The 26,504-nt window shown below is 41.5% G+C and overlaps 1 protein-coding gene across 3 annotated transcripts in view; it reads right to left on the reverse strand.

Moving 5' to 3' along the window:
• Positions 1–4,473: 4,473 nt before the first annotated feature.
• Positions 4,474–26,504, reverse strand: part of SPTLC1 (serine palmitoyltransferase long chain base subunit 1) — a 74,429-nt gene continuing 52,398 nt past the window's right edge. For 2 of the 3 annotated variants that reach the window (XM_025359177.1, XM_025359176.1), the window contains 7 exons: positions 23,220–23,327; positions 20,895–20,990; positions 20,446–20,542; positions 19,282–19,336; positions 11,770–11,887; positions 8,400–8,473; positions 4,474–5,890 (listed from right to left, as the gene is read on the reverse strand). In XM_025359177.1, coding sequence (XP_025214962.1) covers positions 5,797–5,890; positions 8,400–8,473; positions 11,770–11,887; positions 19,282–19,336; positions 20,446–20,542; positions 20,895–20,990; positions 23,220–23,327 — 642 coding nt within the window. In that variant the 3' untranslated portion in view covers positions 4,474–5,796. The remainder of the gene's footprint in view (positions 5,891–8,399; positions 8,474–11,769; positions 11,888–19,281; positions 19,337–20,445; positions 20,543–20,894; positions 20,991–23,219; positions 23,328–26,504) is intronic. The other variant, XM_025359178.1, reaches the window with a different exon arrangement.

Below are 26,504 nucleotides of genomic sequence, written 5' to 3' on the forward strand. Positions count from 1 at the left end.
CCTTCTACTTGCTTTGGGGTTTTACTTTAAGGCGGAAGCTTAGGTTATTACTAAGATTTTTCTTTTCTGATACAGGTATTTAAAAACCTGCATAAATTTCCTCTTAACCACTGCTTTAGCCGCCTCACATAAACTTTTGATTTGTTGGCCTGTGGTGGCAGCACGAGAGCAGAACATGAGCTATGGCTGCTGTAGGAGTCATGGCAGAACCAGCATTTAGAAAGTTTCTTCCACTCTTCAGAAGAAGGTACTGGTTGAAAGGCAAGTATTGGTTGAAAGGAGTGCAGCAGAAACTGTAACCAAAGGAGACGTCAGGCTTATGAAAAATCTAAAGGAAAAGTATTGCAAGCAACAGTAGTAGCTGCTGGATGAGGCTATAAGGGAAAAGGTGGAGAGATTCAACCAGTTAGCGTTAAAGTCAGAAATAAATTTCCTCCAGGATAGAGAGACACCAAAATAGTTCTAGATGACAAGGACTGTATCTTATTAAGAGACAGCGGACATTCTTGAAAGTATGTAGACTGAAACAAACCACTATTGAAATGGCATCAACATGAAGCTGCCCACTGAAGTTCTGCAATCTTCCATCATGCAAATAATTTGTCTTTTATAATAAAACTGGTAACTAAATTTTTTTGATATATTGTATTTGCTTCAGTTCATAACATTTTGAAACCTCCTTTGTGTATTTCTTTGATCTGTGGGTTGTTTAGGAGCATACTGGTTAATCTGGGTGTTTTCCAGTTTCCTTTTTTTTTTTTTTTTGAGATGGAGTCTCACTCAGTCGCCCAGGCTGGAGTGCAGTGGCGCAGTCTTGGCTCACTGCAAGCTCTGCCTCCCGGGTTCACGCCATTCTCCTGCCTCAGCCTCCCAAGTACCTGGGACTACAGGCACCCACCACCGTGCCCAGCTAATTTTTTGCATTTTTAGTAGAGATGGGGTTTTACTGTGTTAGCCAGGATGGTCTTGATCTCCTGACCTCGTGATCCGCCTGCCTCGGCCTCCCAAAGTGCTGGGATTACAGGCGTGAGCCACCGTGCCCGGCCTTCCAGTTTCCTTTCTACTGTGGATGTCTGATTTAATCATGTTGCAGCCAGAGAATATACTTTTTATGACTTCAATCTTTTTAGATTTACTGAGACTTGTTTTATGGCCCAGCATGTGGTCTATACTGGAGAATGTTTCATGTACACTTGAAAAGACTGTACTTTGGAATCTCTGGGTGAAGAGTTCTTTCTTACCACCCCCGGCTAATTTTTTTTTTTTTTTTTTTTGAGACGGAGTCTCGCGCTGTGTCACCCAGGCTGGAGTGCAGTGGCGCGATCTCGGCTCACTGCAAGCTCCGCCTCCCAGGTTCAGGCCATTCTCCTGCCTCAGCCTCCGAGTAGCTGGGACTACAGGCGCCCGCCACCACGCCCGGCTAGTTTTTTTCGTATTTTTAGTAGAGACGGGGTTTCACCATGTTAGCCAGGATGGTCTCGATCTCCTGACCTCGTGATCCGCCCGCCTCGGCCTCCCAAAGTGCTGGGATTACAGGCTTGAGCCACCGCGCCCGGCCCCGGCTAATTTTTGTATTTTTGGTAGAGACAGGGTTTCTCCACGTTGGTCAGGCTGGTCTCCAACTCCCGACCTCAGGTGATCTGTCTGCCTCGGCCTTCCCAAAGTGCTGGGATTACAGGCATGAGCCACTGTGCTCGGCCATGTTTAGCTTTTCTTGTCTCTTGTATGTAGCAGAGTTTGTGTTTTGCTTTGTGAACCAATTTGAAAATTTTTTTCTTAGAGTAGAAATAAAGTGCACGGGCCACATGCGGTCGCTTATGCATGTAATCCTAGCATTTTGGGAGACTGAGGTGGGCACCCTGTTTGAGCCCAGGAGTTTGACATCAGCCTGGGCAACAGAGTTAAACTCTGTCCCTACAAAAATATTTTTAAAATTAGCCAGGCACTGCGGCACACACCTATAGTCCCAGCTACTCAGGAGGCTGAGGCAGGAGGATCGCTTGAGCCCAGGAAGTTGAGGCTGCAATAAGCTGTGATCGCGCCACTGCACTCCAGCCTAGGCAACAGGGTAAGACCCTGTCTCAAAAAAAAAAACCACAAACAGAAAGTGGATGCCCATTCACTGTATGATATGTTTAAATTAGTCTCAACTCATGCTGTTTTGTCGTATTTTTAAAAAAATTTTATAGATTCAGGGAGTACAGTGCAATTTTGATACTTGGGTGTATTTTCTGTGTGTATTGCATTATATTTATTATTTTTCCCCTGTATAGGCTCTAATTTTGCTTTTTTTGAATTTAGGAAGTTTCGTTTTTATTCTACTACTTATCTTTATAATAAAACTTCCTATAATGTACCTAATCCCCCGTTTTTGTACTTCTAGTATTCCCTTTGTCTAAATATTTTTGTACTGTACTCCACCTATTTACATAATACACTATGAGCAAATTATTTTCTTTTTTTCAACTTTTAGATTTAGGGGTACATGTGCAGTTTCTTACCTGGGTATACTGCATGATGCTGAGGTTTGGAGTACAAATGGTCTCATCACCAAGGTGTTGAGCATAGTACCCAATAGTTTTTCAACCCTTGCCCTGCCTCCTTCCCTCCCCACAGTCAGCATCTATTGTTCCCATCTTCATGTCCATGAGTATGCGGTGGTTAGCTCCTAATTATAAGTGAGAACATGCAGTATTTGGTTTTGTTTCTGAGTTAATTTGCAAGGTATAATTTACATACATTGAAGTATTTTACTTTTTAAAAACTCATCTCATGACAGATTATTCTGCTTTTTTTCTTTGAGACAGGGTCTCACTCTGTTGCCCAGGCTGGAGTGCAGTGCTAGAATCACAGCTCATGACTGCCTTGACCTCCCAGGCTCACATCATCCTCTTGCCTCAGCCTCTCAAGTATCTAGGACTACAGGTGCACACCACCATGTCTGGGTTTTATTTTTTGTAGACATCAGGTTTCGCTATGTTCCCCAAGCTGGTTTCAAACTCCCGATCTCAGGCAGTCCTCCTGCCTTGGCCTTCCAAAATGCTGAGATTACAGGTGTGACCCACCATGCCCGGCCTTGTATTTCTTAATCAGATGCTTTCCCCTAGTGGTTTCCTCAGGAAGGGCTCAACAAGAAGTATTAAATTCTAATTTTAAATTGTTTTTCTATAACCTTGTTATCTGAAAGACTGCTTTGTAGATATAAAATCCTTGAATCGTATTTCCTTCTTCCTTCAAATCTCTAGAAAATGTTGCTGTCGAGATGACTTATTTTACCTGTGTTCCATCATCCTTAAGCTTCCTACTCCTCTTCACCAGGAAATAAGTAAGGAAATTAAATTTAAGCATCCTCCATAGCTTAACCCGTACTCTGAGGTGTACGTTATGAATGTTTTTATTTAAGTCATCACAAGGACAGTGTTCTGGAAAGATGCATGGAGATATTTCAGATTTAGATGTTGGACATCTCTATCTTCTGGGACTAACGTCTTATGTCCACAAGGAAAGACGGCATGAGGCCCACACATCAGATGATTATTATTTCACAGACTTAAAGATACATCTTCTCCACCCACATTGCAATATCTCTAATTTTGGAAGACATCTTACAGCATAATACAGGTAGAATTATTTTCTTCTAGTACATAAAAAAAAGTACACATGGTACAATTAGTGAAGTACTGAATTTGATGAAATACTGGTGTATTTTCTGTCCCAACTTGACCCAAAGTCCCATTTTTCCAGAGTTAGAATTTAGTCATAGACAATAAAAAGGTGGTGTGGTTCTCTTCTTCCCTGTGGATGTCCTGCTGAGTGGAAATGGGCTCCAAATGGTCTCTACCCTGCTCGCCCCAAGCCACTGCCTTTTAAAACACAGACTCATCGGTAGAGCGCTCTGGAAACTTCCCACTCTGTGAAAGAGAAATTTGTAACTTGGTCCAGATTTGAGATGACTGTACTTTCTCAGCATTTTGCTTCAGTTTGATCCAAATTTTACTGTTTCTAGTAGACATTTCTTTGTGGTATATATTACTGGATTATGGTCACTCTATAATTGTAACATAAAAATTTTACTTTTGGTTCTTTTTGTTTACAATGTTGGTTTTAAGGATTGAAGTAATGTGCCTGATCCGCCATCTTTCCCAGAAACTTATGGTCATATTTTCAAAAAGTTTATTACAAACATGATTTTGATGTTGCTATTTTGACTTAGAAAGTATTATAAAAGAAGCTGAAAAGTTATTATTTATGAAAATAATGGCCATGATATTTTTGTAGTCCTATGAGGTCAGCAGGAACCTAGGAAACTTCAGATACCATATATTCTTTGGTTGGATGTGAAAAAAGGAACTAAGAAATTTAGTTGTTATTTTCTAAAATAAGACAAAACAACACACAGAGAATACTACCCCAGTGCAAAAGAGTTAAAATTAAGACACTATTCTGTTGGATATATTACATATGCAAATAGACTAATAATCAGGAATGTAGGTTTATTTCATTAAAAAATAAAACAAAACAAACCAGACTCATCCCCCAAAGAGTACTTTATCCTTTAAAGCAGCAGCCATCACAAGGCACATACGTACAAAATACCTCAAGCAAAATAGAAACTGAACATTCAAAAAATACGTGTTATTTAAAAAGATGTTGAAGATCATTTGAGTAATATGAGCATAGATTATAAAAATGGTAATTTTATTCTTCTACCTTTAACAAGAGAAGGAATGATGGTGTAATATTTATATGCTATCTTGTGGCACATATAACAAACCTTTATACCACGTAACCTGGTTTGCTAAAGAAAAAACAGGTAAAGTACTGCTTAAAAATGGTATTTTTAGTGCTTTCACATCTTTTGTAGACATCGGGAATCTGTAAGCTGAAAAGAAAAATTATCTTTTTCCTTAGCTTAGAAAAAGCCTGTAGTTACATGTCCCTAGGCAAACCCACCATACAGAAAAGGAATACATTTGAGATATTCTAAAATATAAAGGATATTATTTATATTCTGGGATCAACATAATAACCAACCCTCTTCCTAAAACAGATTAGAGGTGAACACATAAGAAATGTAAAGAAAGGTCAATTATATTAAAATAAAATAGCATCTGATTTAAATTATTGCTCACTTAGGAAGTATAATGAACATTCTCTGGCTAGGGATGCTCAGTTTAGAAATGGTGTGACATCAATACTTAGTGTGTACAAAAGTTCTAGGATTCAAATACAAGGCAAAGTTTATAATAATCACACAAAAAGTGTTCCTTTTAGCCACCATTTAGCTTCACACGATGAAGAGTGGAAAATCTGTGGTTTAATTAGATCTTCAACATAAATTTGTACCACATACGTTGAAGTGTTCCTCTTAGCTTTAATGCTGCAGTCATTTTTATATGAAATATTAAGGAGTTAAGGAGTGCTTACTGTATCATTACTATTAGAAGGGAGGGAAGAGACACTGAAGCTCCAGTTTTAAACGACAACAAAAGAATATAAAATACTAGTGTAAGAAAACATTTAAATAGTACTAAATGCACAATTTAAATATCAGTTATACACTGTCATTAGTTTTCCTCTTTAAAAAAATCAGTTCCTGGGCTTTTAGACGTGTTTTCTTTTTAAAAAAATAAGCATCCTTCTCATGGTCAATTGGTCCATATTGACATCATTTGGTAACAATCCTATCAAAGATCCACATGTTCTTGCTCTCCTTCAGGCCCCTCCGTGGCCAGCGGGAGTCTTGAGTCCTGTCTGCCTATTGTGTGGCAGGAGGCCACGGTCCTGGGACTGTCCCTAGAGCAGGACGGCCTGGGCCACCTCCTTGATGGTGGACGCAGCTCTCTCCAGTTCTTCTGCTGTTTGTTCCACCGTGACCACAACCCGAATGCTGAGAACAGTAAAGGACACAAAGAATTATCTTTGTGGGCCAGGTGCGGTGGCTGACGCCTGCAATCCCAGCACTTTGGGAGGCCGAGGCAGGCAGATCATTGAGGTCAGGAGATCGAGATCATCCTGGCTAACACGGTGAAACCCCAACCCCATCTCTACTAAAAATAAAAAAAAATTAGGTGGGCATGGTGGCGGGCGCCTGTAGTCCCAGGTACTTGGGAGGCTGAGGCAGGAGAATGGCGTGAACCTGGGAGGCGGAGCTAGCAGTGAGCCAAGATCGCGCCACTGCACTCCAGCCTGGGTGACAGTGCAAGACTTCCTCTCAAACCAAAACAAAAAAACAAAAACAAAAACAAAAAACCAAAACAAAAAAAAACAAAAAAGAATTATCTAGGCCGGGCGCGGTGGCTCAAGCCTATAATCCCAGCACTTTGGGAGGCCGAGGTGGGCGGATCACGAGGTCAGGAGATCGAGACTATCCTGGCTAACACGGTGAAACCCCGTCTCTACTAAAAAATACAAAAAACTAGCCAGACGAGGTGGCGGGCGCCTGTAGTCCCAGCTACTCGGGAGGCTGAGGTAGGAGAATGGCGTGGATCCGGGAGGCGGAGCTTGCAGTGAGCTGAAATCCGGTCACTGCACTCCAGCCTGGGCGACAGAGCGAGACTCTGTCTCAAAAAAAAAAAAAAAGAATTATCTATATGAGGTGAGGACCTGCGCTCACAGTCAGCCATCTATGGCCTGAGAGTCAAATCCACTGCCTCCTATTTCTGTAAACAAACCTCTCTTGGCAGTTGGCCTGTCTATTCATGTACCTGCTGCCCACAGCTGCTTTCTCACTACTGTGGCAGGTAGGTTGCTGTGGCAGGGACTCTGCAACCTGCAGGCCTTGGCGTACACCACCAGTGCATACCCAGTTAGAGTGAGTTGCGGTAGGCCCTGCCTCAGAGGCTGGGAAACAGCATCCTGTCCACCATGTACTGCTTCAGGCAGCGCCAGGCACAAAGCAGGAATTCCATCCTTCTCAAACCAGCGAGAGTTGGATTATGCATATTTATGTCAATAGCAATGTGAAAGCTCTGTAATTCTCTAAGGTATGACAGAAATGTTCAAGTTTTCAGGAAATCAAAGAAATAATAGCTTGAAAGGGCAATGCTACCTCTGTCCCCTCCGTTCCCTCTGCAAACATCTGCTTCATGCATGTGACACATATTTATTGAGCTGTACTATGCTGTGCATGGAGTCCCGAGGGCACAAAACCAGCATGGCTCCCGTCCTCATGCACCTACAGTCTTACTAACAAGTAAACGTAGGATGTAGGATTATACCTTTGGGTAAGTGCAATACAAGATGAAGGGAGCAGCCCAGGCTGGAGTGCAATGGAGTGATCTCAGCTCACTGCAGCCTTCACCTCCCAGAACCAGGTGATTTTCTCACCTCAGCCTCCCAAGTAGCTGGGACCACAGGCGTGCACCACCATGCCCGGCTAATTTTTACAGAGATGGGGTTTCACCATGGTGCCCAGGCTGGTCTTGTACTCCTGGGCTCAAGTGATCTGCCCACCTCGGCCTCCCAAGTGTTGGGATTACAGGTGTGGGCCACTGCGCTTGGCTGAGAAGGGCAGGGTCTTTAAGGTGCTTTGAGCTGCTACCACAGTGATCTTCCAAATCCTGATCTGGCGCTCCAGGCCAGCAGAGCATTCAAACTCCCCAGTGGGCTCTCCTGCAGCCTCCCTGACTTGGCACCTGGCCTCAGGACCCTTCTCTCCAGCTCTTCTGCAGCTTCCAGTCTGTACTCCCAGATGAACCTGGAGGTCTCCAAGCCACTGACAACCCTGAGCAAAGCACACACCACCGCATCTGATGGAAAGCCACGATGCCCACCGGATGCCCAACACACACACTTCTCCAGGCTTGGTGTAGACATCACCTGCTCTCAAAAGCCTGGGCAATGAATGCCCCAGGGCAGAACTGACCATGTCCATGCCCCCTGCTGTGACTGCCTGGCCCAGTGTTAAACATTCGTCTTTTACTTTTGGTGTTTTTTCTTGATGCTGCAGCTTTTCCCCACCGTTGCTTGGTTTTCCCCAAGTGTTAGTGAGTGTCGCTGACTGAAGGAGCAGTGGAGAGGTGTGCCCACCCCCACCCAACACTGCCGATCGTCCCTGCAGGACAGTCCTTGTGGCAGAACTCCTGGTCCGGCACGTGCCACCTTTCAGATGTGGCAGATATGAGCTGATGGAAACTCAGTTTGCCCGAGTTCATTCCTGGGCTCCCAGACATTTCTCTGAGTTAACTGAGAGGGTACTCAGTGAGTCCTCGGGAGCTTTTCAGTTAAAATTTAAAACACTTCTAGTTTAAGAGCAGAAAACAGGTAATGTACTATATTTTAATGACACATATTCTTCCTTAGCCTATGATAGTCTTTCAAAACTTTTCAAAAGATAATGTATTTCATAGAGCTCAGAGCAGGGGAAAAAACTAAGGTCATATTTGAATGTCACCGACCTGGGAGGAGGGAGACACTTCTCTTCCTTCTCCAAGTAGCGCGCCTGAGTTAACGCGATACTTCTGTTCATGCACTGCAGGAGGAAAAAGAACATGTCAGCAACCTGGACTTCAGACACGGCGGTAATTAAACTGGGCGAATGCTGAAATCCTGCAATGGTAGCTTTAACTCACTTTTCCAATCATAATTGCTAGAAGATATCACCAAGATACTACACCACCACTTTGGCAGCAATGTCCACAGAACTTTCTGCGATGACAAATCCCTCTGTTCTGTAGTGCCCAGCAGTCGCCATGAGCACTGTGTGCCTGCTGGGCACAGGGAGATGTGGCTGGTGCTACTGAGAGGTCACAGTTGTGCCTTTTATTTCCACTTAGTTTAAATTTAAACAGCCATAGATAGCCAGTGGCTACCATTTAGACAAAGCAGAGTTAGAACATGAGGAAATGGTGCGAGCAAAGTCCTGCAGGCTGGACTTAAGACCACCACCACCAGTAGGACTGTGTCAGAGAAAAACCATTGCACTTCAGATATTAGCAAAAACGATGTCCACATGTGGCATCTGGGCATGGGGCCGCTGGGCACTGCAGACTCTCGCGTTAACAACGTTTTACACAGCTTTCCTACATATTAACCATCTGTCAACATTAAGAAAAAATGAAAACAATCTCTACTAAAATAAAGAAAGCATAAACACCAGAGCAAGGTAATAGGCTACAGTGTTTTCCCTCTGGAGTGATGAAAATGTTTTGGAATGAGATAGTAACGGTTGCACAACCTACTGCATGTATGATACTAAAAGCCACTTAACGATATACTTCAATAGGGTGAATTTTATGGTATGTGGTATGTGCGTTATATTAAAAAAAAGTAGCAACAGAGCAAAGGCCAGTGTAAAGGAAAGAACAACCATTCCACGTGTCTGGCAGTAAAGGTATCTGCCTGAAGAGGGGTCACGTCATAGGCTGCGAGGAAGAGATGGAAAACCCATACCAGGCAATGACAACAGCCTCCCGCTGACTCCAGGCTCTGCAAGTGTGCTTGGAAAAGTGAACTCCTGCAAACATCTGGACTGGCTCTGTTTCTAGCCCTGGCTAGTTAAGAGACACTATAAACAATAGCTCAGTTTGTAAAAACAGTGTCCTGTTGAGCAACTCAAAATAAACTTGGCAAAGCCTCTCAGATCTGCGAAACTTAAGTAAGAGTTACGGCGGCATGGTTCTTTCCTCTCCTTCAAATACTGAAAAGAAGATGAGGCAAGTGGGACGAAAGATCCGGAAGATTTTACAAATGGAAGCTATGATGATGCACAGAAGTGGGAAGATATATATATATATATAAATGAAGTTTCTAGATAGTATTCTGTTCCCTACCCCAGACTGTTCTCTTCTCACTCAACTCGCAAGAGGATTTCCTTAAGAGAACCAGTATCAAACCAGGCCCAGACAGGAGTTTGAGATCTGTGAGCTGTCCACAGACTTTTCACTTCCTCTTTCGTTACGTGGCTAATCCTTGTAAGCACAGTATTTTAACACCGAGTTGCTTCATTCACACGTTCTCCTCTGCGTCTCTCTTTGCTACAAAGCAGTAATAAGACTTTAGCTGTTGCTATCTAATGAAAAGAGAACACAGGTGGATTTACTATGCAATGAATACACTGGCATCTGAAGGAGGCGACTGTCCCTCATCATGAAGTATGTGTGGACAACTGTCCCGATGCAGTTCGAGAAGAGACTCAGTGAGAACGGCGGAGCCATCACTCAGACCCAACACTGGCGTGTGCAGCTCATGAGCCTGCTCTGCAAACACAGCTCTCAGCTGTCCCGCTGGGGCAAGTCTATTGAAAACAACAAATTCACCTGCCTCATGAAGGTAACGAAATGAATGGGAATTTTACTGGCTTGTCCATCTAGTATGTATTTAATTTACACATTTGTTTTAGTTTTCCATTTGTATGAGAACTCTAATCACAAACACGTTATGCTTAGTTTTGTGTTTGTATGTATTTAAGGAACGTCACAACACAAACGATGAGGTAGTAAAGCAGGCAGCGGGATGTTTTCCCTGTCGAGAGAGTCTTCATGTCCAGAGTTATTCCTGAGGGGACATCAGCTGCATTTCCTCACCTCACAAGATAAGCAGCTCCAGCCTGATCATTCATAAGCTGACACGTTTCTTTAGGAAGCTCAGATCCTGGGGCTTGTTTTATGTTTTTGTTAATGTAGCTGACTCTAGAAGGCCACAAATTTTATGAAGTTCTCCACAAATCTGTTATTCCAGATTATGTGGCTCAAACATTTGGGACATAGGACAGCTGAAGCCAGGGAGGCAGCAGAGGCTGCCCGCACACCCGGTCTGTATACTGCACAGCCACGTGGCCTAGAAGAGCCTGCCTGAGAGGCTGTATAGGCAGATGAGGCTTAGGACAGGGCCTGGCCTCGGAAAGGCACATGATAGGTGGTAGCTGCCATTATGACCCCAGAAGCCTGGTAGCATCGCTCATAGCTACAGCCTCTGGACAAGGAAGCAGAATCATGCCCATTTGCATTCTCAAATACATACTAGGTACATGTCAGACTTTTCTAAAAGCAGCAGCAGCAGCAGCCCACATAAAAGTCCAGATTCTTCTGAAAGCAGATGTCCAGCATCCCAGGACTTGGAAGAGGGGAGCAGGGTGGGTGGCATTCCACTGCCCCTCCTGAGTCCTTCCTGCCCAGGTTACTCCGCTGCTCTTCCTCCCCCTTTTAAAGAAACTTCTGTTGTCCCTGCATCACTGTAAACCCACGTGCCCAGGGCAGGAAGCACTCTGGAGGGGTAGTGCTGCCAGATGAAAATGGGCAAGTGGTTTCCCTGGTGATGTGTTTCTTAGACAATTAGTAGTAAAATAACTTTTGGAAGATACAAGAGCATCCTAACTTCAGGGTGACTGCGAGTGGACTGTCCCTGAGCTGTGCTGTGGGGACAGTCAGCTGTCCAGGAATGTGTGCGATGCCCACACACAATGCCTCCCCCAACTACACATAGGAAAGCCTGGCTTTGTAAAATGGTGAGCAAGTGAGTTTTCTGCAAGGCTAATTTTTCAGAGGAGAGGCCAAGTATATTTAAATGCAAAGTGGTACAAAACAGAATAACTTTGGAGGGAGCCACATATTGACCCAATGGGAGGGCCTGCTGCCCGTTACCATGGCCAGAAGCTAGGAAGGACCTGGAGGATTAAGATTCCATGTCCAGAGTGGGTCACCAGCATCTTCCTTTCTACTCTCTTCTCTCAGGGCAAACAGACTTTTCTTAACAAATAACATTAAAAAATTGCTTGGGGCAAGGGCAGAAGTGGTGTGGGGGGATTTCCTCAAGTAAATGGATACTTACTTGGTCTACAATTTCCTGAAGCAGTCTGACATCTTGCTCGCGAGACCCAGTGCTCTCTTCCAGTTGCAGGTGAAAGGCTGGAGAAAGGGACTCCCCCACCACTTTTAATCCAGAAATCCTGAAGAAGGGAAACACACACACAGCCATAAGTTCCTTCCAGGCTCCAAGATCACTCACGGAGAAATAATGTTAGAAGTCCACAATGTCAAGGCACAGTGAATGTACAGAAGCTTGCGACTGACGGGGAGCATTATTCCAATTCCAACAAAGAAAGCGAAGCGAGGCACCCTGGGCGGTGCTTCCTCCTCTAAAAAAGTTTGCCTGTGATGTGGCTTCCTGAGCGCAGGACCGGGTCTCATGGCCCCAGCCTCCCACCAGAGAGTCTGTGCACCGTACTCCCGCCTGGGCGCCCCTTCTTATAGGTCCTCTGGGCCCCAGCTTGGTCTGTCATTCCCTTGCCATGTGCTCCCTCGCCTCTGATGTTTGTTCTTCCCTGTGCTGGCTGCACATGCTGGGGCCCAGCTCCAGCACTGCCTGCTGCTGGGCCTTCTTCATCACCCACTTTAGGGAAGGCTCTGCTCCATCATTTGCTATTTTTCACCCTGTCTGGATCCTTCACAAGCTTCTCACTACAGTTTATGTTACGCTTCCTTATTATCTATGTCTTTAGTTTTTATTTTGTTTCTCATTAATTACAGGGATGATTTCTAACATTAACAACATTATGCCCCATCTCTACAAACAAAACAAAAACAAAAATACAAAAATTGGCCAGGTGTAGTGGCTTGCACCTGTAGTCCCAGCTACTTGGGAAGCTCAGGTGGGAGGATCGCTTGAACTCAGGAGGTCAAGGTTGCAGTGAGCTGAGATTGTGCCACTATACTCCAGCTTGGGTGACAGAGTAAAACCTTGTCTCAAAAAAAAAAAAAAAAAAAAAAAAACCAACAAAAACCAAACATACATTATATTTTGACTAATAGCAATATGTTTAGATAGAAAAATGTCCTTATTTGCATGTTATGTTTTAGATTTTACTTGCATTAAAATTATTTTGTTTTCACTTAGGATTAACAGCACAAAAATCTGTAGCTTCTCAAAGACAGATCTTTAGGGGCCAAATCCTGTATTTTTAAATTAAATTAAATTAAATCCTGTAGTTGTACTATAGCTGTCAGGAGATGCTATGCCACATTATTAATATCCAGTCAGGTTCATTTAAAGTCTATTTTATCCTATGATAACAAATATTATTTGAGTTTTGACCTACCTCCTAGGACACAAATGTGATACATGTCTATTTGAAACTGGGCTAAACATTTTAGATCCTTTCATTTAGTTTGTTTCACCTAAAATGATTTGTTTTTCCCTCAGAATGAAATAACAACAAAAAGCACTAGGTAGCACAACTGAATCTTCCCAGTTTAGGACTCGACAAGCCTTTACAGAATGACTACTGCATGTTACAATAATGTGAATTCTGGAAACTCATCTGACCTGGCCTTCCAATCACCCTTGGAACATTATTAATTAGCATCTCCTTCCTTTAAATATAATGCATCATGCTAGATCTCTCAATAAAGCAGCCTACAGGTCTGAATCATGGAATCTTGAGGATGTGGAATGTGAGGGAACCTCCTAGGTTAGTTCTTTACTAATGTAGAAACTAAGCAATACACTTTCAAAACCCATTTCCTGTGTAAATTCTGACCATGTTAAACACATACATCAAGTATCTTTTTTTTTTTTTTTTAAGGTCATATATTCTCAGAGTATTAAAAAATTGCTTTCAGCCAGGTGTGGTGGCTCATGACTGTAATCTCAGCCCTTTGGGAGGCTGAGGCAGGTGGATCACCAGAGGTCAGGAGTTTGAGACCAGCCTGACCGACATGGTAAAACCCCGTCTCTACTAAAAATACAAAAATTAGCCAGGTGTGGTGGTGGGTGCCTGTAATCCCAGCTACTCAGGAGGCTGAGACAGGGGAATTGCTTGAACCCTGGAGGCAGAGGTTACAGTAAGCCAAGATCGTGCCACTGCACTCCAGCCTGGGCAACAAGAGCAAGACTCTGTCTCAAAAAAAAAAAAAAAAAAAATTGCTTTCCAAATAACATTTCATATGAATCAAATGGCCTCAATTTTCCTCAGGAAATACCAAGGGGCCAGGCACGATGGCTTGTACCTATAATCCCAGCACTTTGGGAGGCCAAGGCGGGGGGGAACACGAGGTCAGGAGTTCGAGATCAGCCTGACCAACATGGTGAAACCCCGTCTCTACTAAAAATACAAAAATTAGCCGGGCATGGTGGCAAGTACCTGTAACCCCAGCTACTCAGGAGGCTGAGACAGGAGAATCGCTTGAACCCAGGAGGTGGAGGTTGCAGTGAGCTGAGATCGTGCCACTGTGCTCCAGCCTGAGCAACAGAGCAAGACTCCATCTCAAAAGAAAAAAGAAAAAAAAAAAGAAATACAAGGCACGTGAGGTCCAAATCTAACTTGTGCTTTTTGATCAAATGGTCTCACCTCACATGCTGGTGAGAGAAGGAATTAAACAAAATGCCCTATCTCTGGTTGCCTAGATGCTGAATGTCAGATGAGTTTAATTAAAACCAAATGGACACAGTTGTAGCTTGAGTTCAGAGAAGCCATGTTTCAGAGTCTATTACATTACTCTTTAACGAAAGACTTTGCCGGACATATCATCTTATCCCAACGGATAAACAAGCACTGGGCTAGCTCCCAGGGACAGAGCAATCACCAAGGTAGCCACGGTCTACACTGTGTGCTTACAGTCTATAGGGAGAACCAGGCACCAATAACTACAATTACAATGAAAACAGAGGCAAACCAGCATAGGATGTCAACTTTCTTTTCCAAACTCAACCTCAGGGATGAGAGAAGTGAAAAATTAGAGAAAAATTGAACAAAAAAATTACTCAGAACTAAGCATTGAAGATACTGCCTCTAAAAATATTTATCTTTAATATATTTATTAGAAAATAAGAAATAAAACCAAAAGCTAAATGCAAGAAGCTGAAGAAGAGTAAGAACACAATGCAATGAGACAGTGCATAAAAATATGGAAGAAAACACTGCGATGAAAACACACAAAATCAAACTTACACAAATAGTTAAAATAATATGGATATATGAGAGATAATCAACAACTATCCCCAAGCCAAAGGCTCCAAGCCTATACGGCCTTAAAGTGGGAGACCTACTCTCAACTTTTGAAGAAACGATCAAGCCATGTTTTACTCAGTGGAGCCATGAAGTAGAAAGAGTGGAAAATAGCCAAATCATCTAGTGAAGCTACCCTAATACTGACTCCCATGTTACATAAAATTGGTATAAAGTTATAGATCCATTTAAATTATAAACATAGATATAAAAAGTCAAATTAAAATATTAGCTAAATAAATCTAACAGTGGAGAAAAACATATTATAATGAAGGGTTTTCTCAAGAATGCAAGGATGGTTTAACATCAGAAAATATTTCAGTGTAATTCAGCCATAAGACAAATTTATGATTTACCTTAATAGATGTTTAAAAAAAAAAAAAAAAAAAGGATAAAGTTCAACATTTATTTATGATTTTAACAAAAGGTCTTCAAATTTAGGAATAATTTAGCCAGGTGCAGTGGTACATGCCTGTAGTCCCAACTAGTTGGGAAGTGAAGGTAGGAGGATTAACTTGAGTCCAGGAGTTTGAGGCTGTAGTGTGTTGACTATATCTGTGAATAGCCACTGCACTCTAGCCTGGGCAACACAGAGCAATCCTGTCTCTTAAAAAAAACACAAAACAAAATAAAACTAGGAGTAATTTGATAAAGGCTACTCACCAAAAACCCATAGCATGATGTTTTATATTTAATGAAGAAGTGCTTCTATACTGGGAATAAGAAAAGAATGTTTGCTATTATTGCCACTGTTCAATACAGATTAGAGACCCAGACCAAAGCAATAAAATAACAAAATGAACTAAGATGTAAAAGCACTAGGAAGCAAAGAAAGAACACTATTATTGCAGATAACAGGACTTCTATGTACATCATCATAACAGAATGAAACAACTACTGGAAATAATAAGAGTTTAGAAAGACTCCTGGATATAAGGTCAGTTTAGAGAAAACAGTAATATTCTTATGAATTAACAATAAAGTAGAAAATATAAGAGAAAAGACAACTCCATTCACAACAGCAACAAAATCTATAGGATGTCTGAAAATCCCCTTTAAAGGTTCCATGAAGGTACAAGGGCTTTATAGGAATTCCATTACAACACACAAAGGGAGATTTAACTAAAGAGCTCTTGTTCATGATGACAATTCCCTCCACATTCATCAGAAAATTTAATGCAATTCCAATCAAGATTCTAGCAATAACTTTGGAGGAACCTGTATTCCAAAACAGCAATAAAAACAGACACTAGTGATAAACCTGTATTCCAAAACAGTGACAAAAACAGAGAAAATAAAAACAGTCTGAGTAATGAGCAAATATACCAATGGAATGGAAGAGACAGTTCAAAAACAGACCTAAGTACAAATGGGAACCTGGTATATGATAGAGACAGTACTGCCAACCAGTAGGAGAAAGGATGTTTTATACTTAGCTAGACGTTATTCAGAAATTGACCTCAGTAATCTTAAACTGAAATATTCTTCTCTTGACCAATTTCTTTCTCTAGCCACTATCTTGTTTCTCAGCACCTCTTTAGAGAAAAACTCCTCAAAATAGTCATCTAAGCTGTGTCCAACTGTCCGGAATCTCCTTCAAGCAGGCGTTTTACCCCACACTCCCGTGAAACTGCTCACCATGTCATAATACCTTTACATGATGAAGTCAAAGGATCAGTGTTCTGTTATCTGGTCTGGCCTGTAAGCAGTGGCATATCACAGGCTGACCTCTTACATAAGCAATTTCTTCCCTGGATTCCAGGACTCTAGGCTCTTCTAGCCTGCGTCTTCCTCACTGGTCACTCTTTCTCGGACTAGTCGTGGCTAAGTTTCTGACCTCTTCACATTGAAATGCTTCAAATAATATCTATACCCCAAGACTCAAAAATTTGTCTCTAGCTCAGTACTCTTCCTCACACTTCAGACTTGCACATCCAGCTGCTGCTCTGCACTCCATGTCTGACGGGCACTTCGGGCTTAACACAACCACTGCTGACCTTCCCCAGTAAGTGTTTCTCCACAGTTCTATCACTCTCTCTCACTAGCGACTCTACCTACTTACTTTGACCAAACCCCCTAAGCTCCACCTGGAGTCTTCTCTTTCTCACTCACCCTGCATATGAACTGCTAGATCCAGTGTGCTCTCCCTTCAGAAGATACCCAGACTTCTCACGTCACGGATCCCACCATGGTCAGAGTCACCATCACCTTTCGCCTGCGTCAATCTCCTAACTGGTCTCCCTGCTTCTGTTCTTATTGCTGTTCAATGTATTTTTTCACACCATGCAAAAGTAATTTTGCTAGGGTATCCGACAGGGTGTGTCACTTTTTTGCTCAAAACCATGCCAGGACTTTCTCTGTGTGTCAAAGCTCTCATCAGGGCTCACAAGTCCCTGTGTGTGGATGGCCCAGGACCCAGACCTCATCTTCCACTAGATTCCCTACTCCTTCCCTCCTGTAACTTTGACCTCTTTGCTGTTTTTTCACTCTTCTCTGTAACCATCTAGATACCAGCACGTTTGCTCCTGCGACCCTTTTGAATGCGTGTTTGCTATGAGGTGCCGTGGAGTCTTCCAACTGTGGATACTGAGCAGGCAACTGAGTGTGAGACCTGGAGCTGCAGTGGTCCAGGGTGGAGATATGAAGCTGGGAGCTGTCTACATACAGGTGTCATGAAATGATGTGGAGCTCCAGGTGTGGAAGAAGGTAATGAGAAGAACAGAATCACAAACAAAGCCTCGAAGAACAAGGTGTTGAAAGAAAGCCTTCAGAGACCGAGATGGAACCATTCAAAGATGTAAGAGGAAATCCAGGCGTGCAGTGTAGCAGAGTCCAAAGAAGGAAAGAGTGGTCACCTGTGCTGAAAACTATGGGACATCAAGATGAGCTCTGAAGATGGTCCACTGGATTCAGTAGTCAGTGGAGACCTCCACAAAAACAGTCCAGATGAAGGGCAGTAGCAGAAGCCAGGTCTCAGAGCTGCCAGTGCAAATGAAGACGTGGAGATGATAGCTACTGAGAGGAGTAAAGACATGGGAAGTTGCAGAGGGAAATGTCGGGTGACAGGCAAGAGGAATTTAAAGTGGACGTGACTGCTAATCAAATGATGCAAAAAAGGGAACAGGCTGATGACAAAGTAGCAGGGACAAGCAAAGGCACTCAGTCCTTAAAAAAGGGCCTGTGGTTGTTGGAGCAACATTTATTGGTCTACAGGAGGGAAGACTGGTTCAGATACCCATAGGTGTGTAGATTTGTCAGGAAATATGACAGAGTCCCAAGTGACAGCATAAGGCCAGGTTGTTAGCTGAAAGTGAGGGGAGTGAAGACAGAGGGCTAGGAATTTTGGAAAGAAAAAGTGTGACAGGGCTGGGGAAAGTGGAGGATTGGACTTAGAAACTAAGACAGGTTAACACCATAGAGTGAAGGGTATGTGAGGCTGCCGCTGATCAATTTCCAGTGACTCCAATATGCTAGGCTGTGTTGGCATATTAATATTTCACAAACCAATGGAACTGGAACCAATACAAATATATCTCCCTACCATAAATCATGCAAGAACTGCTGTTACTATCACACAGACACACCCAGAACTTTAATTGTCTCTGCCCCTTCTTTATCTGGAACAGCTGTGATGTATTCATTTATCAATTGTCCTTTTCTTTTAGTTAAAGTCTCCAGTTTCCATATCTGGAACAGAGAGATTACTTTCATGACCAAGAAAGCATGTCTCACCTTAGGAAAGGCAAAAAGAAATACCTTGGGCAATGTGAAATCACTTTCTATAAGACCAGGAATGTGCGTGGAGACAGCACCAACCTCGATCTTTTTTTAACTACAGAGGAATCTTAAAGAGTGACTCTTGTGTAGTTTAAAAAAAGAAAGAAAAAAGAAACACTCACAAAATTTCACTTATTTTTCTTGTGTTAAAACTTAGTAATTTACTAAAAAGTAACACAGATGGTATGAACCCAGTCATCTAATTATGTAATATATAATGGCATCCCTGTATGTGTGCAGACATGGAGAGATGCTTCAATGTTTACCCTAGTTATTTCCAGTGGTAAGACGTTGGGTTGTTATTTTCATCTTTCTATCTTCTGTACTGTTGTAATATTTTATTAATGAGTTTGTTTCATTTTCAGAAAAACAAAGTCATGATTCTTTAAAACAGATGATCTGGTTCTATACAAATAAACCAATGTGAGTGAACTAAGTTTTTGGTTTCTTAGTTGCAATTTGGTCAAACTGACCCAAGCCTATAAATTTAAAACTTTTCATTAGTTGTTTAAGTGTGGTGCAGATAAACTTTATGTTGGTTGAAAATATATAAAACTCACCCTTGTAAAGCTTTATGAATTTGTCTGCACTTTTCCTTCAACACTGCAAAAATACCTAGATGAAAAAAATACATTTGAGAGTCTCCTTGGAACGTATGATAGTACTAACCTAAAAATATTTTTGAAGACCCAGATCAAGTTCATCAATTTAAAATGCTGCAAATCCTTCTACATACGAACAGAGCCAGGAACCCATGCTCCCCTGAAGGCCCAGGCTTCGTCTCTGGTGCATGCTAACTGGCCCCTTCTTACCTCACTATCCCACTTTCAACAAACCTGGAATGATGCTTTCAAGAGCAATCAATGCCTCTTGCTCTTATCAAGATCCTACAGGTAATCTGGCTAAGAATCAAAGGGCACAAATTTACTGCTTATTTCTTTATCCTAAACAATTTGGTAAAAAATCAACTGTAGTAATTTTTACAATCTTTTCTTGATATTTTCCTTTTTTATTCAAGGAAAATCCCAAAACTAAAGTATCTGAAGAGAAGTTAGGAGTGCCAGGCCATCTGAGAAGCAAGCATATGAATGAGCACAGAGACATACATCTTTTGGTTCTCTGTATCAGTGATGAAGATTCAGAAATACTTTACCGGGTAGGGCCTGCAGCTCCCTTTCTGTGTTAAGCTTTGCAGAGGTGGCCCTGTCATAGCCAAAGGCCACATTTTAAATTCTTAGACTTTTTATTTTTCCCACTGAGTAAGTTCTTTGCTGGTAAACCGGGCTTGGCTTCGGTACCAACTGATGATTCAAAGGCTAAAGGCGAAAACTCACAATATTTATAAAATTACACAGATAAAAAAGGAGCATGCTTCAGCTGATTTCTCAAATAACCAAATAAGGACTGGCTTATTTACACCAATGGAACGTTTAGGCCCAGAACTGGCTGAGAGCCCCTCCTCCTCCCAGTATCTCCACCCACTATCTGAGCCAGCCTTGCTTTGGCTCTGGCTCTGGCCCTGGCTCTAAGCACAGGAGAAAAGCTCTGACCCCAAGTCCCCGGGGCAGGAACAGCTTCTTCACTGCCACTCTTCCTACGAAGGCCAGATAGTGTAATTGCAAACCAGTTTTGTCTGGCAAATAATTTCTCCAGTAAGTAAATCCGTAACACAACTAATGTAACCTGAAATCTCTTTGATTTCTCGGGTTTTTCAAGGGTTATACCTGGATTCTCTTCCATGATGTTGAGGGCCTCAATTGCTGCAGCAGCTAACAGGGGAGGTAACGAAGCTGAAAAGCAGTATCCCTGGCCGGAAAGTCGCTGAGAAGAAACAAATCAGTTGAGGACACATATATACATTCTCTGCCCTTTCTAGGTAAACATTTTTAAGGCATCAGTTCTCTAAAACAACTACTGAACAGCGTGTACATGTGGTGACGGGGGTAAGATCCAGCCATAAATAAACATGATACGTGTAACAGAAACAAGATTTTTTGTTAAATGAGAAATCATTTCTAAATAGAAAGTATTTTGAATGATTCTTTAAAAATTGACATTTAAATAAAAATTGTGTGATAAACTAAGTAAAATTTTGTGTTTCAAAGTTATATTTTGAGGTGACCAATGGAGAAATTAGTTTCAGTTTTAGCTCCTTTTTTAAAAAAGAACCCACCTGATGGTCAATTACAAAAGACCTGCCACAGCAGAAACCTCCAATAGAAGCAAGTGCATTCTCCATGTTGGCACTGATAAGATCAATATCATCAATCTGCCAGAAAAGGAGTGACAGTTATTCCACAGTGTAAAAAAAAAGGCCAACTTCAGCCCTAGAGACAAAATGTAACAGCATCAAATGTCTGTTAACATCTGGATTCAAACTACCTATCTACATGAAAATAAAAAATAAACCATATAACATCTATCGCTGAATGAACTGTAGTTTCATGGCCCATCTCTGAAACTGTCTCATTTTATATATTTTTACCATTTCATTATACATGACAAATTAACTCATAGCAAAGACAAATAAATCATAAGAAGATAAAACCCAAAGCTGTTCAAAATTAAAAGCAGTCACAGGTACAAAATAAGACTATTTCCTTGCTAAAACAGTGGTCTAGCTGGCCTTCCCCATGGGATGCACCTGAGATAAATAAAAATAAGTCTCTTGAAGTTTTGAGCACTTTATTCTTGTATTCAACATGATTTTCAGCATTTCATAAATCAATTTATCCAAACGTCATGGCGATGGAATCTTTGACCGACCGGACAGCAGAAGAACCTAATGTGCTCTAATGACCTAATGGGCTTTGAGTCCTACATCTTTCTGACCACTCAGAACTCCTTTCATGCTCATCTTCGGCTCCAGCCCTCGGCACCAAGTTCCATTCTGGGCACAGAGTAGGCATTCAATCATTATTTACTGATGGGCATGTTAATGGACTGTCAGAACACAGCTAGTGTTTTCCTCAGTGTTTCATAGCTCCAACAGAGAAACTCTGCACTCCTGCTCTTTTTAAAAAACGTTTTTAAACCTTTCATTGCGAAAAATTTCAAGCCTGAACAAAGTAGAACAGAACAAAGAATCCCCATCACCCAGATTCAATCATTATAAACTCAAGGACAACCCTGCTTCATCTATATCCCCTACCACCATCATCATTTCTTTGTAGTGAATCCCAGACTTCATGGGGTTTCATCTATAAACATTTCACTGTGTATTTCTTAACGATAAAAACTCTTTCAAAAACATAATCACAAAACTACTATCATACTTAAGACGTTAACAATTTTTAAATGTTAAATGTAAATTTGATGTTAAATATATTCAAATATTCAGTGTTCAAATAATCTCTGATTGTCTCACCAAATTTTCTTTTAACAGCATCTGTTTGAATCAGGATCCAAATAAAGTCCACACATTCCGCTCTCTACTCTCAGGCGCTTGTGAGTATTTCCTCAGTGACAACTGCTAGAAGCATTCAGAAAACTACAGCAGTGAAGTTTGAGTTTTTTCCTTCATAAAAATTTTCATGCCTTAAAAAAGGCTGTTGTGTACTGCTAAATTTGCTTGAATTACACTTCCATTTATTCCATTTATCTCCTCGGTGCACGTAACTGCTGAATGTCAGTCTGCCTTAGAGGAGGTGCTTATATCCAGCCTCTCAGGATATTCACTCTGCTCTGCATTTTTCTCTGGGACTACATAGTAGTGGGATGTAGATAATCTCAGGCAATTTATGTTTTTTATATTTCAACTCTGTAACATAGGTTGCACAGCTCTTATGCGCATGTTTTGGAGAAAAAGCTTTCTGTAACTCTTCCCTTGGTGGTTGGTAAGACAGCTGTTGAAGACTGGCTGACTTCCTCTGCCCTGAGGCTCCAGGAGCAAAACCCACTAGGCACTGTGGGCAGTCTGGGTCCATTTCCCTCAGAAAAGGAACACGACACCTCACTCTGTTTGGGACTTTAAGAGGTTTTGCTGAATGCATGCCAGTGCTGTTTCTGACACACACACACACACTGACATACACACACACACACACACACACACACGCATAACTGTATCTACCTCCCACAAACATATTATATAGAATACAGATTTTAAAATACTAGAAACAGTACTGTTTCTCTGCTGTCATGAATACTTCTGAAAAGACTACTCAGGAAATTCTTGATGATTTTAAGAAATAATTGGAAGGCAACATTTAACCATTTCTAGAGAAGAGACACTAAAGGCCAATTCAAATGCAATTTTGCAAACACGGCACAAACCCTGACTACCCACTCTGAGTTAATAAGTTCAGAAGGAAGATGGGGTTCCCTCTTCTGGCTGACTAGACCCATCCTGGGCTCACTGAGGTGACAGACACCAAAGTTTCGTGACCCTTCAAACTGCTAAGGAGTGCTGTCTTGTGCCTATAAAAATATATGCCTCGCAGAATGGAACTACATGTCTCCCGTAAGAGGCGAAACATTCCTAAAAAGGGGAACTTACATTGATTCCATAGTGTTCAGTGACTCCTCGGCCATGCTCTCCTAGGACTCCAAACGAAAGGCTTTCCTCCAGGAAGATTCTTGCTTTGTATTTGTATTTTAACTTAACCTAAGTGTTATATAAAGGTTAGGATACTAATGATTAGCATCATATAGAACATTATTATGAAGAAAAAAATTAAGATTAAAAAGTATGTACAGCTGATCCTCGATACTTGTGAATTCTGTATGTGCAAATTCATCTACTTATTAAAATTATTTGCAACCTCCAAATCGACACTTTCTTCCTGTCATTACAGACATGTGCATGTGCAGAGCAGTGAAGAATTTGAATTACCTGACACGTGTTTTCCCAGGTGAGGGTGAACGGGCAACTGTTTCAGCTCTGATCCTGTGAATTAGTACCCTATGGAAGGTCTATTTATTGCCACTTTTTTGGACTTCTGTGTTTTTTGTTGGTGAGTTTGCTATTTAGAGTGGCCCCCAAGTGTCATGCTAAAGTGCCGTCTACTACTCCTAGTGCACGAAGGCTGTGATGTCCCTCATGGAGAAAATTTGTGTGTTAGAGAAGCTCTGTTCAGGCATGAGTTGTAGTGCAATGAATCAACAGACTTTAAATAAGACATCTTTAAACAAAAACACACATAAAGCAAGTTTTGTGTCAACTGGTTGATGAAAATGTTGTAACCAGAGGCTCAGAGGAACCTAACCCTATAATTTGCCAAGCAGCAATAGTTTAGTATTTCTTATTCCAGTGTTCATGGCAACTTTACAGAATATTAAGTAGAGTGAATGATGAGAATCAATTGTACTTTAGATGGTCTAAAATGATTCAACTTAACAACAGACAGCACAATACTGATTTTTTTTTTTTTTTTTTTTTGAGACAGAGTCTTGCTCTTGCCACCCAGGCTGCAGTGCAGTGGCAGGATCATGGCTCACTGCAGCCTTGACCTCCTGGGTTCAAGTGATTCTGCCACCTCAGCCACCCAGTGTGTTGGGATTAAAGGTGTGAACCACCATGCCCAGCTTCAGTGCTTACCTACACTTGAGCTGTTCCTACACTTCATCTTTAGTTTCATTGCTCTGGCTGTGTATCTGTCCATCAGTACTGCTTCATTACTGTAGTCCTATAGTATATGTCCTAGTACCTCTGGTTCACTACCTCCCTCACATTATTCCATCAACCACTGACACTCTTACAAAAACAGAAAGAAGAAAACAAATACGTCTCTTCTACTGATACTTAAAATATATTTAGATTTCTTCAGAAAGTGAAAAAATTAAAAAATAACATATGAAATCCTTATTTTGAATCCTTATTCAATTAATAGACTCCTAGATTAAAATCTCAATGGCCGAATGCAAGGATGGTTCAACATGGAAAAATAAAATATGTATTACATACACATTAGTACAATGTAGGGGGAAAAAACCCCACATGATCATCCCAATAAATGCAGAAAAACACGTTTGACAAAATCCAACAACCTCTCATGATAAAACACTCAATAAATTAAAAATGGGAAGGAACTTCCTCAACCCGATAAAAGGTTATTACAAAAAACTCACAGCTAACATCATACTCAACGGTAGGAGACTGAAAGCTTTCCTTGTAAGAGCAGGAACAAGACAAAGATGCTCACTTTCACCACCTCTAGTCAACACTGTAGTCGAGGTCCTAGCCAGGGCAATCAGGCAAGAAAGATAAAAGGCATCCAGATTGAAAAGAAACAACTAAAACTATCTCTATTCACAGATGGCGTAATCTTATATATAGAATAAGATCCACAAAAGTACTAGTCGAGCTAAAAAATTCAGCAGAAGTTACATTATGCAAAAGCAATACACAAAAGTCTGTTGTATTTCTATAAACCAGCAGTAAACAATCTAAAAAGGAAATTAAGGAAACAATTCCATTTATAATAGAATAAAAAAATCAAATACTTATTGATAAATTTAACCAAAGAGGTGCAGGATATGTATACTAAAAACCACACAACATTGCTGAAGGAAATATCTAAATAAATGGAAACATCCCAAGTTCATAGACTGGAAGACTTATTATCATTAAGATGGTAATACTTCCCAAAGTGACTACATATTCAATGCAATCCCCACCAAAATCCCAACAATACCTTTTACAGAAATGGAAAAGCTAATCCTAAAATTCAAATGGAATTTCAAGAGACCCCAAACAGCTAAAACAATTTTGAAAAAGAAAAAAGTTGAACTCACATGTCCTGATTTCAAGCCTACTACAAAGCTACAATAATTGACACAGTGTAGTACTGGCATAAGGACAGATATATAGCAAAGAATGAAACAGAATAGGGTCTAGAAATAAACCCATACGTCTATGGTCAATTAATTTCCACAAGGGTGCCAAGACCAGTCAATGGGGAAACATTCAACAAATGATGCAGGCAAAACTGGATAACCACTTGATGACCTATTCATCATCGCACATGCAAAAATGAACTCAAATGAACTACAGACCTAAATGTAAGATTGAAAACTATAAACTCGGCCGGGCGCGGTGGCTCAAGCCTGTAATCCCAGCACTTTGGGAGGCCGAGACGGGCAGATCACGAGATCAGGAGATCAAGACCATCCTGGCTAACACGGTGAAACCCTGTCTCTACTAAAAATACAAAAAACTAGCCGGGTGAGGTGGCGGGCGCCTGTAGTCCCAGCTACTCGGGAGGCTAAGGCAGGAGAATGGTGGGAACCTGGGAGGCGGAGCTTGCAGTGAGCAGTGATCCCGCCACTGCACTCCAGCCTGGGCGACAGAGCGAGACTCCGTCTCAAAAAAAAAAAAAAAGAAAACTATAAACTCTTAGGGGGAAACACAGCAGTAAATCTTGATAATTTTGGATTAAACAAAGATTTTTTTTTTCTTTTTTTTGAGATGGAGTCTCATTCCACCCAGGCTGGAGTGCACTGGTGTGATCTTGGCTCACTGCAACCTCCGCATCCCAGGTTCAAGCAATTCTCCTGCCTCAGCCTCTCGAGTAGCTGGGATTACAGGCGTGTACCACTATGCCCGGCTAATTTGTTTTGTATTTTTAGTAGAGACAGGGTTTTACCATGTTGGCCAGGCTGGTCTCGAACTCCTGACCTCAAATGATCCACCTGCCTTGGCCTCCCAAAGTGCTGGGATTACAGACGTGAGCCACCATGCCCGGCCAGATTAAACAAAGATTTTAAAATAAAACACAAAAGCACAAGCAACAACAAAACAGATAAATTGGACATCATCAAAATTTTAAAAATTGTGTGTCAA

The sequence above is a fragment of the Theropithecus gelada genome, chromosome 15 (assembly GCF_003255815.1).
Source record: "Theropithecus gelada isolate Dixy chromosome 15, Tgel_1.0, whole genome shotgun sequence".
NCBI classification, from domain to species: Eukaryota; Metazoa; Chordata; class Mammalia; order Primates; family Cercopithecidae; genus Theropithecus; species Theropithecus gelada.